At 35.8% G+C, this 13360-nt stretch overlaps 1 protein-coding gene and 1 long non-coding RNA gene across 4 annotated transcripts; both read right to left on the bottom strand.

Moving 5' to 3' along the window:
* Window positions 1-212: 212 nt before the first annotated feature.
* Window positions 213-2896, bottom strand: LOC149678563 (uncharacterized). The gene is made up of 2 exons (XR_016366095.1): window positions 2794-2896; window positions 213-2730 (listed from the first exon to the last, which is right to left on the bottom strand). It is a non-coding gene; the product is annotated as an uncharacterized LOC149678563 (long non-coding RNA).
* A 665-nt stretch (window positions 2897-3561) lies between these two features.
* On the bottom strand, window positions 3562-13279 carry LOC149678562 (EEIG family member 2). Of its 3 annotated transcripts, none has more exons than XM_089836509.1 (9): window positions 13123-13279; window positions 10742-11166; window positions 9524-9835; window positions 9224-9456; window positions 8905-9160; window positions 7957-8017; window positions 7772-7880; window positions 6708-6850; window positions 3562-4470 (listed from the first exon to the last, which is right to left on the bottom strand). In XM_089836509.1, exons 2-8 carry the CDS (start codon window positions 10885-10887, stop codon window positions 6744-6746), a joined length of 1224 nt encoding a protein of 407 aa, XP_089692635.1. In that variant the 5' UTR covers window positions 10888-11166; window positions 13123-13279; the 3' UTR covers window positions 3562-4470; window positions 6708-6743. The 3 variants fall into 3 exon arrangements, with proteins under 3 accessions (XP_089692635.1, XP_089692633.1, XP_089692632.1); XM_089836507.1 differs by lacking the exon at window positions 3562-4470 and adding an exon at window positions 5394-5739; XM_089836506.1 differs by lacking the exon at window positions 3562-4470 and having other exon boundaries at window positions 6535-6850.
* Between the last annotated feature and the right edge of the window lie 81 nt (window positions 13280-13360).

The raw sequence follows: 13360 nt of genomic DNA, 5'->3' as shown, positions 1-13360 counted from the left end.
CAATAAAACATTTTATGAGTTTCAATAAAACATTTTATGAATTTCAATAAACCATTTTCTGAATTTCAATAAAACATTTTCTGAATTTCAATCAAACTTTACAGTGAGTATGACCCTTGACTATATACGTCAGTAGTGATAGCTATACAGATAGATATAGTTAGTGTGAGAATTTTTAATTTGGTGCGAGTTAGTAATTAACGGCTACGGAGTACCATCTGCAATAATCTTTATTAATTTTTCTTTTTTTAAATTTACTTTTTACAATTTTTTTTTTCACTAACAAGCTTTAAAAGGCAAAAAACCATTACTAAACACCCATTCACAGTAATTTTTATCAAAACCTTCTCGTAATAAGAAGTTGGGTTGGAAACATGAACCTGGATATTTTTTTAGTTTATTTCGGAGTTCAGTAGTACAACTCTAAAAATTTATACTCATTTACATAATTTAATATAGGCAATAAGCTAATTAATTAATACAACTATCAAAGTTTAATAACTATGGCTTATATATTCACTGGTTCTTTAATTATTGCAATGTGTACGATGCAGTCACACTGCCTATAGTCCAAAAGATATATGCCCTCCCAAAAATTTTTAAAAATTAGTTTTGCCAAATTTTAAACTAATTAAGGTACATTTAAATTAATTAACTATCAAAAGCTTCATCGTGTTATGTCCGTTAATGCTATAAAAACCATTGCCTTCAAACTAGGGCTTGATTACACGATATAACACGTGATGTATTTTTATTGTAAGAGTTATACCTAGGATTAGATTAAATCCGTTGAAATTACGCGGTATCAAGAAGCGATATCTAGTTTACTAGGGAGAAGGTATAAATTCGCCAAATTTCCAGCTTTAACGTAGGTCCGGAGTTAATCCCCCCCCGCCTCTAAATTACAACCAGTCAGCATCTCATTGGTTCTTGAAAACTCACGTCAGCGCGACGCGAAAGACGGAAAATTACTTGTATTTTCCGACTGAGGAGAGGCTATGAAATAGCCCGGCCTCCTTTTACGTCCCCCCTTGTATTTTGAAAGGGGGACAGGGACTATGGCGCGCGGATACTAAGGCAACTTAAACCTTCTCCCTAGTAATTTAGATATCGCTTCTTGATGTTATATAAAAGCAAATAGTTAATTACTCATTTAAATTTGAGAATTACTAATTATTGATTCTAGCATTTTTAGCAGAAATGAATGATTTAAACCCAAGATGACGCGAGTAAAGAAAATTCCGTATTTTCCGACTGAGGAGAGGCGAAATAGCCCGGCCTCCTTTTACGTCCCCCCTTGTATTTTGAAAGGGGGACAGGGACTATGGCGCGCGGATACAAAGGCAACCTTAAACCTTCTCCCTAGTAAACTAGATATCGCTTCTGGATGTTATATAAAAGCAAATAGTTAATTACTCATTTAAATTTGATAATTATTAATTATCGATTCTAGGATTTTTAGCAGTAATGAATGATTTAATTTTAAACCCAAGAAGAATTTAGAATTTAGTTCGAATCTTTTCTTTCAGTTGAAAAAAACTTGAAAAATTCTTATTTACCGACAAAACTCGAGATATTTCACGAAAATTTGAACAGATTTGCTAATTTCTCGGTATAACTCTGATAAAAAATACTTACTCGAACATTAATTATCCCTTAAAGCTGCTTTACGTTAATTATAAAAGTTATTTCTACATTTTTTTGCTGCAATAAGAATTTGTGACAGCTTGTAGCTTAACTTCAATTCTTAATTCCACTTATTACAAAAAACATCATCGCTTGGTGAACATTCTCATGCTTCGTTAAAATATCTAGCGTTTGAAAAATAGATTTTCATGGATGGCCTCTCTCAAAAGACGTTATCATTTTTTTTAAATCCAGGTTCAACCCTTTAAAAATTTAGGCGTATGTTAATTACTTTAAGTGCTAAGTAGTTTCTTTTCTAGAACATTTCTTAAAATACATATATAAAAATTTCCAGTTTGTTTTCAATTTTAATTCCATCTCGTAGCGTTAATGAATGTATCAAATATTAAAAACCTATATTTCGGTTTAGAATGAAATATTATATAATGCTTGAAGTTAGTGTGAAGAATTTAAATTAACAAGTTTGGATTTTATGCCAGTTAGAATGATAAAAATAGGCTCTGAAATGCTAATAAGACTCGCAAGGTGGGAAAAGGATAAAAAACTCAAAATTTCGATTAGGCCTTGGCAAAAATGAATTAAAAAATTACGCTTAGGCCTTGGCAAAAGCAAATAAAATCGCGCTGAGGCCTTGGCAAAAAAAAAAGGAAATTAAAAATTGCGCTTAGGCCTTGGCAAAAACAAACGAAAAAAATTACGCTTAGGCCTTAGCAAACAACAAATTAATTTTGCCTTGGCAAAAAACGATTTGATTTCGTTTAGGCCTTGGCAAAAAACGATTTGATTTCGTTTAGGCCTTGGCAAAAAACGATTTGATTTCGTTTAGGCCTTGGCAAAAAACGATTTGATTTCGTTTAGGCCTTGGCAAAAAACGATTTGATTTCGTTTAGGCCTTGGCAAAAAACGATTTGATTTCGTTTAGGCCTTGGCAAAAAACAAATTGGTTACGTTTAGGCCTTGGCAAAAAACAAATTGGTTACGTTTAGGCCTTGGCAAAAACCAATTGGTTACGTTTAGGCCTTGGCAAAAAACAAATTGGTTACGTTTAGGCCTTGGCAAAAAACAAATTGGTTACGTTTAGGCCTTGGCAAAAAACAAATTGGTTACGTTTAGGCCTTGGCAGAAACAAATTAACTTCGCTTAGGCCTTGGCAGAAACAAATTAACTTCGCTTAGGCCTTGGCAGAAACAAATTAACTTCGCTTAGGCCTTGGCAGAAACAAATTAACTTCGCTTAGGCCTTGGCAGAAACAAATTAACTTCGCTTAGGCCTTGGCAAAAACAAATTGGTTACGTTTAGGCCTTGGCAGAAACAAATTAACTTCGCTTAGGCCTTGGCAGAAACAAATTAACTTCGCTTAGGCCTTGGCAGAAACAAATTAACTTCGCTTAGGCCTTGGCAGAAACAAATTAACTTCGCTTAGGCCTTGGCAGAAACAAATTAACTTCGCTTAGGCCTTGGCAGAAACAAATTAACTTCGCTTAGGCCTTGGCAGAAACAAATTAACTTCGCTTAGGCCTTGGCAGAAACAAATTAACTTCGCTTAGGCCTTGGCAGAAACAAATTAACTTCGCTTAGGCCTTGGCAGAAACAAATAAATTTCGCTTAGGCCTTGGCAGAAACAAATTAATTTCGCTTTGGCAGAATTTTGCCTAGTGGCAACTCTAAAAAAAATGTTTTGGCGAGTTTCACTAATGTTTCCGAGCCTATTTTATCATCATAACGCGAATAAAATCTATTAGTTTGAACCCTTCATGCTCCCTTGAAAGTACAATTCTCGATTTTATTTAAACCCCAGCGTATATTTTATTATTCACCTGTTAAAAGTAATACCAGTGTAGTCGTCGTTACTAATAATGCAGATACAACGAACCAGCGCTGCATTCTCATAAAAGCGAGACCAGCTGCACCATATTTTGCTTATTTATTATTTAATTTTCAGCTACTTTAAAAGCTGCGCAACTTTTGCTAGATCTCCAATATTAAATTAGTTTTGTGTAACAATCATATTTTTATATATAAAAAAAACCATAGTTGAAAAAGAAATAAATGAAGTTGAACCCCACAAAGACGTACACAATTAAACAAGTAAAATTTAAAGTTTCCGGCGATTTAAAAATAATAATTAAAATTAATTAATATATTGATTGAGATTAGGTTAATTGCGTATATGATAATTTGATTTTATATAATTTACAAGATCAAATATCTAATAACAAGAACCTTTAGAGATCACGGTAACTTGGTTAACGAGATACTATGTTGATATCACCAAATTTTACCCAATAAACCAAATTGACAATTTACTTTACGGTAGTAATTAAGAGTTAAGTTTAAACATCAAATCAGGTTAATCATTAAAGTTTCGAATTAGCCTTATTCCTGATCAGCGCCACCTACCCATAGCGGCGACTTTGAGAACTACTGTAATAGGCAAGCCAATCAGATGTCGCTAAAATCTGGTGACGTCATTTTTGGTAAAACCCCGAGACCGAGAGTGCCCGTCAGTGACGTCACCAGATTTTAGCGACATCTGATTGGCTTGCCGATTACAGTAGTTCTCAAACTCGCCGCTATGGGTAGGTGGCGCTGATTGATTACTAAATGGTTAAGAGAAATACGTAGTGCTAAGTATTTTTAGATTCAAACTAAAAAATGGCACTATGGAATACAAAATAGGTTTAAAAATATTCTTGGTAGATACGGTACTAGGCCTACATTTAAAATATTTAAATAAGTGTTTTGAATTTTATAGTGTCAGGGTACAAATATTATTTAAAACGTTACGTTGACGGTACACGTGATCACAATCCAAAAAGAGGGCTAACAGCACACATTTACGTTTAAATTAAAAACAAAAACTGAAAGGTTAATTAAGATAAGACAATTAATACCAGTACCATCAATCAATTTACCTGAGCTCAATTAAAACAAAGGTTAATTATTTAAAAGGGTAAAATAAGGAATGATTTTAGTAACTACTGATAATTTGACACATTAATAACAATATTTAAGGCCGGCTGCTGGGCTTAGTTTTTATAGAGTTAGTAAAAAAATCGTTAGAAGTAAACTGGTTGGGAAAATTAAGGTTAGGAAGCGTTTCCGAACTCGAACTTGGCAGAAAAATGATGTCGTTTAAGCAAATGAAATATTCGACAATTAGCCTTATTCCTGATCAGCGCCACCTACCCATAGCGGCGACTTTGAGAACTACTGTAATCATCAAGCCAAACAGAACAGATGTCGCTAAAATCTGGTGACGTCATTTTGGTAAAACCCCGAGACCGAGAGTGCCCGTCAGTAACGTCACCAGATTTTCGCGACATCTGATTGGCTTGCCGATTACAGTAGTTCTCAAAGTCACCGTTATGGGTAGGTGGCGCTGATCAGGAATAAATAAGGCTAATTGAGTTTCTACCGACCTAATTAACATTCAACGGTGAAATGGGACTGAAAAGGATAAAATAGGTTTGAAATAAGACACGTGGACGTGAAAAAGGTTATTCATGGATCGAAGAAACACTAACTATGACGTACGCCCTAATAATGAAAAATTAAAACCCATTTCCCGACTTACATAATACTAAAGTATACTTTTAAGGCCCATTTAATTAATTAACTCCTGTTGAATTCGATCCCAATTAATAAAGGTTTAAAATTAATTATAATCATTAGCAATCAATCTTTATTGCATTGCGTATGGTCTTAAAATTCCAAAAAAAAAAAATAATAATTAAAAATATCAGCCAACCAAACTGATTTTAAAAAAATGTGTTAGTCGTAACAAACTGCTTAATAATTGAGAAAATATAATAATAATTAACTAATACTGCAGAGTTGATTGGAAAGAAACGAATTGAATTAAACTTCGAGATGTGAATTAAATTACAGTCCACGAAAGAAATAACATTCCAAGATCGTAAATATTCTTATTTTACTTATGATTTAAGTAACTTTATGTTAATTTCGGTAAAATTAATTAAAAGTATGAATTTGATTGTTTACAGAGGAAACCAAAGCAAAGGTATAAAGTAATGGTACTGGTACTGGTAATAGAAATACGAAAGATGCGCCAGACGTATTTGGTCAATTCTAGGAAAATAAAGTTTTAAATTTCACTATTGAGTTCATTATACTGCAGGTATTACTGAAATAAGTTCATAAGATAATGTTCATCCATAAGTTTGTCACTTGGTAACTTAGAAACTGGAGCTCGTCATGAAGTGACCAACGTAGGTCAGATTCAGGGTAAAGCGACATACGCCTGGTGAGGTGCTTTCAAAGGCTTAGTAAGTTCACACTTAATACGAAGATGGAGTCGTTGCCAAAGGCTTAGTAAGTTCAGACTTAATACGAAGATGGAGTCGCTGCCAAAGGCTTAGTAAGTTCAGACTTAATACGAAGATGGAGTCCCTGCCAAAGGCTTAGTAAGATGGAATGCAAAACCATGGATTAACTAAGGCTAGGGATTGTTCACTAACTGGGTTTCCCATGTAATTCTATCGCTAACTACATGTTCCGAATTATTCCTTGATTCCCCTCTTCATTCCCCCAATTTATTGGACCAAAACGGATGTAGATATAGCGCCATCTCTAGGCAAAATAAATCGTTTTTGCCCAATTTAGGCAGTATTTCAATTTTGACGTCATAGACCACGTGATATTTGGTCCAATTTTCTTATAACTTCCTGTTAGGGATAGTAGCTGCTGCTAGGGGGCGTTTGGAACATGCATGCTTCATCTTTTGGGGGGAACGAACTATCCCTAGCTTAGTAAGTCCCTAACATTAAGAAGAATAGGAAGTGTCATACTTATGGAAGGAACATATCACTTATAAACTTATGATATTATTGCAATAAGCTCATCATATGATATCAAATTTGGTAAGTTAGAAACTAGGGGTTAAGATAAGCTATTTCTCCGACATTCGGAACTAAAAACCGCAGCCTACAATGGACAAAAACCAATAAATCTATGTAACGTTGTTGTGAGCCTGTCCATATTGGTAATTAAAACAGGGGATAATTAATTAAACAGTTAATTAATTAAGAAAAGCGTACCACATTAATATTTAACGATATTTTTCTTTTTCTTCTTCAGAACTTGGCAGGTTTTGTGGCAGAGGGACTAGTTGCGTCGCGATGACTTCCCCCGAGAGCTGCAGCCGATCCATCCTTATTTATTACAAGTTTCAAACCATACGCTATAAAGACAATAAATATTGTCAAGTAAGATGATAAATAGTCGGTTTTTTTCTGAAGATGAGTTGGGTGGGGCATAACTGAAATGAATAATAGGGAACTAGGGTAAAGTCTCGCACTCATGGTTGAAGGTAAGTGGTTTTGGATAGCAGACGCCACTAAACCAATGGCGGATGGCGCAGTAGCAGCGTGGGAAACAGGGGGTGGCACAAGGGAAAATGACCAGTTTAAAAGTTAAATCGGAGGGAGGTCAGTGGTCCACGAGACCACTAAGAAAATTCAAAGGTAACCAGAGTCCAGACATTAACTCAAATATTTTAATTATGCACTTCTTTAGTTTAGCAGACGACGCACCCTGGTCAATGGTCATGGACCAGTTTGTTTATTCCACGCCTAGGCCTAATTTCCAGTTTTAAAAAAATCCTTATTTCCCACCCTGCGCAGTAGTCCTTATGCTTATTATTTTGTAATAAGAAATCATCTATTTTAATTAATAATTTTCCTTAAATATTTAGCAAAAGGCTGTTCTTTTAAGGAATAAGCTATAACGTATAAAAACTGGACCTTGATCTTTAAACTTTTAAGCTTCCATAAATTCCTAATAGGTGGCGCTTCTATTGACCAAGCATTATGGCCCTGACCCTGATTTTTTTTCGACCCCACTTTTTATACCCAATAGGACTCATCTCGCCTATAATCAAAGGACATCCCCGTGTCTGTAGTAGAACCAGAGTTATGAGCGTCCAAAGTATAGTATAATGTTATTCCTATGGAGGATATGTTTATGAACATTTTGCTTAATTACTCGGCCCCTGTTTGACGCAAATTTCCCTGAATTTTACTAAAAATTATTAATTTCCCTGAGGTTTTTGTCAACTATTTATTTCTCAGGTTTTCCAGGTTTGTATGAACCCTGACCTTACCTTCAGAAGGCCCTTCCTCAAAAGTTGCACTTTCAAATATTTCATTTATGAGTTGACCAGCATTAACTCTAGTAGAATCCATCCTATTCTCTTCCGTTATAACAGGTTTCTAAAATAATACACACATTTTTGTCGAGGCAAATTTTACAAATTATTTTCCCCTCAAATAGCAAGTAAGAACATACCCTTCCTCGTTTTCTTTCAATGGACTTTTGTCCAGTATCGTTTGACCCTAAACTTGCGTTCCTAAAATTGAAGAAAACCGAGTGTTCAAATAAGTTGCTTGATTCACTTTAAAATCTACTAATTACAACTAGAGGTGTACGAATACCAATCTTTAGGTATCGAAGCAAAAATTTCCTTATCAAATACCGAATCGAATACCAATCTTTAGGTATCGAAGCAAAAATTTCCTTATCAAATACCAAATCGAATACCTAATAGTTAGGCCTTGGTAAATTTCTTACTATGCCGATGTTCGCGAACAGTTTAGGCCGATGTTCGCGAACAGTTTATGCCGATGTTCGCGAACAGTTTAGGCCGATGTTCGCGAACAGTTTATGCCGATGTTCGCGAACAGTTTAGGCCGATGTTCGCGAACAGTTTAGGCCGATGTTCGCGAACAGTTTATGCCGATGTTCGCGAACAGTTTAGGCCGATGTTCGCGAACAGTTTAGGCCGATGTTCGCGAACAGTTTATGCCGATGTTCGCGAACAGTTTATGCCGATGTTCGCGAACAGTTTATGCCGATGTTCGCGAACAGTTTATGCCGATGTTCGGGAACAGTTAATGCCGATGTTCGCGAACAGTTTATGCCGATGTTCGCGAACAGTTAATGCCAATATTCGCGAACAGTTATTGCCGATGTTCGCGAACAGTTTATGCCGATGTTCGCGAACAGTTTATGCCGATGTTCGCGAACAGTTTATGCCGATGTTCGCGAACAGTTATTGCCGATGTTCGCGAACAGTTATTGCCGATGTTCGCGAACAGTTATTGCCGATGTTCGCGAACAGTTATTGCCGATATTCGGAAAAACAGTTCATGCGAATATTTAAACTTAATATACGCGAATAGTTAATCCTAATATAGTATTCGTCACCAACTAAGCAATTGGGAGAATATATATTACCTTGTATGTCCAGACTCGGCACTGTTTTGTCTGGAATGAGTTGGCATGCTGCTATATCCTGAAGCTTTCGACTGTTGGCTGGCGTAACTCGAATTCCGAGAATGTCCCAATTCAAATTCGGAACATTTGGCACCAGCATTTTCAACTGATGCTGTGCTTGCTGACTGTACGACTGCGACGGGTGTTAATGGTGATGGCGTTTCATCTTGAGGCGTTGAACTTTGTCCTCGATCTGCTGACGTTGTGTTTACAAAATCTGCCAAAAAAAAGAGAACACGGTTTCAGATGAACGAAAGCTGTAGTGGGCGAATAGACTCACCAGGTCCAAGCACACTTGGTCGGTTTTTGCGAGGTAGGCTTCCAAATCCACTGCTAACGCTAGCGACGCTTCCTCCGCCCGTGCTCTGATTGTCACAGCCCTTTCTTAAGAGTGACGCGGCACCTAAAGACGATGTGCCATCAACGCTATGAGAAGCAGTGAGCATTTTCTTCTCACAAGCAGTACTATTGCCGCCGCTTTCACTGGGAAGTGAAGACTTTTTCAAAGATGGACTGCAAAAGTGTTAACACCGGTAAGGACAAGTAAAAAATGAAGGTTTATAAGTATTTTGAGACTTACGCTTTGAAACAAGGATCACCCGATAGCAGTGTCATCTCTAAAGTAACTTTAAGAATAGAGTTGTCTTGACGATGTTTCGCGTCGTAACCTTCCAAGAGGTACCGTCTTGTAACTACACCAGCACCAGCAAATTCCGCCAAATTTAAGTCAACGAAACCCAACTTTTGGAAGGACCTGCCTCCCTTGGATTCCCTTCGAACTGACACTCGGCACAGACATGGCTCAAGAATTCCCGTTGTGACATTCGCACTCATTTTGCAACAGAATCTGCTGCACATGTCCCACTGTACACGATGTTCTTTCACTTCTTCCCTATAACAGAACGGCCAAGGTTACTTTATTTACCGCCCGATTTACAAAAACCCCGGGTAAATTACCGTCCCAATTTACAAAAACCCCGGGTAAATTACCGCCCAATTTACAAAAAACCTTGGTAAATTACCGCCCAATTTACAAAAATCCCCGGGTAAATTACCGCCCAATTTACAAAAAACCCCGGGTAAATTACCGCCCAATTTACAAAAAACCCCGGGCAAATTACCGCCCAATTTACAAAAAACCCCGGGTAAATTACCGCCCAATTTACAAAAAACCCCGGGTAAATTACCGCCCAATTTACAAAAAACCCCGGGTAAATTACCGCCCAATTTACAAAAAACCCCGGGTAAATTACCGCCCAATTCACAAAAACCCCGGGTAAATTACCGCCCAATTTACAACAGCCCGGGTAAATTTACCATCTAAATTACAATCCCTGGTTAAATTTACCATCTAAATTACAATCCCCTGAGTAAATTTACCACCTAAATTACAATCCCCTGAGTAAATTTACCATCTAAATTACAATTACCCCGGGTTAATTTAACATCTAAATTATAATTACCCCGGGTGAATTTAACATCTAAATTATAATTACCCCGGGTGAATTTAACATCTAAATTATAATTACCCCCGGTGAATTTACCATCTAAATTATAATTACCCCGGGTGAATTTACCATCTAAATTATAATTACCCCGGGTGAATTTACCATCTAAATTATAATTACCCCGGGTGAATTTACCATCTAAATTATAATTACCCCGGGTGAATTTACCATCTAAATTATAATTACCCCGGGTGAATTTACCAGTTAAATTACAATCCCCTGGGTAAATTTACCACCTAAATTACAATTACTCGGGGTAAATTACTAATTTACAACCCAAGTAATCATACCTTGTAGAATTCTCTGTGTAAGTTCCTCCATCCAGCAGACGAACTTTGGCAAAAAGAACTCCATTTACAAAGGGCACCGAGGACAAATCTTCCAGGACAAAATTGACTTGAAATTTGTATTTTTTCTTCTTCATCATGAACGACATATCAACAAGAGTGGCAATGACTATAACTATGTTCTTCAAGGACTAGGAGGCCTCTGAAAGACCCGCTAACAGCTACGCTTCCTTCAACAGAGTTTAAACTAAAGAGTTCCGTAGAAAGTTCTCTCAAACAACCGCACTGCTTTTTAACAGATGAGGAGAAATGCCCCCGATATCTGACTAGCATGACTCCGCATTCAAGAATTTTATATTAAATAGCGTTCAGAGCCCAAAAATTTAACAATTTTGTTATGTAAAGTTTTTCTCAAATTGTTCCAATATCTGTAAAAGATCAAAAGTTCAAAGGTCAAAGTTTAAGCTTGATTGACTGTGACGAATTTTACGTAATCAGATTTTATAGCAGCCTAAAACAAATACGAATGTTTAAAAATAGGTTCTGTACGGTAATTAAGTGTTTAGTGTAACTGCATTAATGTGACATTTTTGACACCCATAATTGATAGTGTAAATATCACTGGATGATAGACACATTTTGAACAATGAGTTTACTTCTTTAAAGATTGTGCAGCACTCGATAGGCTACATTGTTCGCTCAAAAATAAAAACATTCAATGGAATTTAGTGGTTTTTTATAAAACATAGATTTTTTTATAAAGGCATTGCCACGGAATTTTCAGAACCAAATTCCCTGACTTTTCCTGGTTTTCCCTGACTTTTTTTCTGAGATTTTCCCTGACCTTTTTCTGAGATTTTCCCTGACCTTTTTCTGAGATTTTCCCTGACCATTTTCTGAGATTTTCCCTGACCATTTTCTGAGATTTTCCCTGACCATTTTCTGAGATTTTCCCTGACCATTTTCTGAGATTTTCCCTGACCATTTTCTGAGATTTTCCCTGACCATTTTCTGAGATTTTTCCTGACCATTTTCTGAGATTTCCCATGACCTTTTTCTGAGATTTTCCCTGACCTTTTTCTGAGATTTCCCCTGACCTTTTTCTGAGATTTCCCCTGACCTTTTTCTTAGATTTTCCCTGACCTTTTTCTGAGGACCGAAAGTGTAAATGTTTACAGCAAGTTTTTAAGTGCTTATTATTAAATAAACTCTCTACATTAAGTTTTCCAATGTATTTGTTGCACCAAAATGATTAAAAAACATTTTAACTATAAATAACAATCAGGGAGATTTTTTTAAAGGCATTTACTTCTAGACATTTTTAAGGATTGCTCTAGAGTTTTCTGTGTTAAGAGAGGATGAGGATAAACTTTCATTACTCTTTCAATAAAGACTTATCCCCAGAAATTTTACCCACTAAAATCAAATTCTCTGATTTTGCTGAACCTTTTAAATTTCCCTGACCTTTTCGGCCCATTTTTAAATTCCCTGACTTTTCCAGGTTTTCCAGGTACTGTGGCAACCCTGATAAACATTCATTTCAAGGCCAAACTGGCTAATAAGGTCTACTTTCCACATATTTAAACCCTGATTATAACCATCTTTATAAAAATTTACATTTGCGAAAGGTCCTAAGTTACAGCAACTTATTTTACCAAAGAAAATGCACATTTAACATTAATTTATCGGCAGGCCTACCTTATAAAAATATTTTTAATGTTGCCAAATTTCAATGGATCAGAAATCCTTGATAGATAATATGAAAACACTGTATAGAATATGGTAATCGGGTCCCCACGGAACCAAATCTATTTAAACCTAAACCAAACAACTTAAAAACACCATAACATTATCGTCTGATCCCCAAAAAACTGTGTTATGAACTCATGAATTATGACATTATTGGTCTTTGTGATAGCAATTGCCATAGTATGTTGTTAGAAAACTTTAAAATATTGGTAATTTTTTAATTAAAGTCCCCTTCTTCTAGTATTGAGTAATTTTAATGACTATTGCCTTCAGGCATCTTGTCAAGAATACACTATAATTTTGGAAATTGGTTTAAGGCCAAATATAGAAAGTTACGTCTTTTAGATTCAGCCATAGAGAAATTTAAATTTTAATCGTGATTTTAATAAAGTATTGAAAATATATCTATAGAAACGGCAAATGTAATTTAATTCAGAGGAACAGTAATTAAAATTATCTCAAAACATTGCTTAATGTTAACGGTACAAAGGGGCCTTGGTCGTTTCATATTCTTGTCCTTGGTTAATAACATAGCATTTAAACTTAATTAACAAGAAATTTACAGTTTATACTCATTGAAAAAGGATAAACTATAAGTTTAAATTAAAATTTTAGGAAATTTTAAAATACTTTACCTTATATTATGCAAAACATGACAGAAATAATTACGTTAAATATATTTTTAGCACTGTCAAGGTGACGTTGTACAAGTTAGCAACATTTACGAATTACCAGAGAGAATTTAGTTTACAAGTTGGGAAACCTTGATCACTGGCTTCAAGGCTCCATGGTTCAGTGACGCAATGGTGAGGCTAACAGCACCATTTTTGGCGGGACTTTTGAAAGAGCCTTACCCAAAGTACGTCTTCAAGT

Source organism: Phalangium opilio, unplaced genomic scaffold (genome assembly GCF_054372755.1).
Source record: "Phalangium opilio isolate 3A_F unplaced genomic scaffold, DU_Popi_V2 ptg000042l_1, whole genome shotgun sequence".
Classification (NCBI taxonomy): Eukaryota; Metazoa; Arthropoda; class Arachnida; order Opiliones; family Phalangiidae; genus Phalangium; species Phalangium opilio.
This window is presented reverse-complemented; position numbering and strand designations above follow the sequence as displayed.

Excerpts from the sequence above, each read along its gene's own strand:
- LOC149678562 (XM_089836509.1), bottom strand. The coding sequence starts at position 10,887 with ATGTCGTTCATGATGAAGAAGAAAAAATACAAATTTCAAGTCAATTTT. Across the intron at positions 9,836-10,741 it reads TACACAGAGAATTCTACAAG|GGAAGAAGTGAAAGAACATC; the intron begins GTATGATTACTT and ends GTTCTGTTATAG. Across the intron at positions 9,161-9,223 it reads ACCAAGTGTGCTTGGACCTG|ATTTTGTAAACACAACGTCA; the intron begins GTGAGTCTATTC and ends TTTTTTTGGCAG.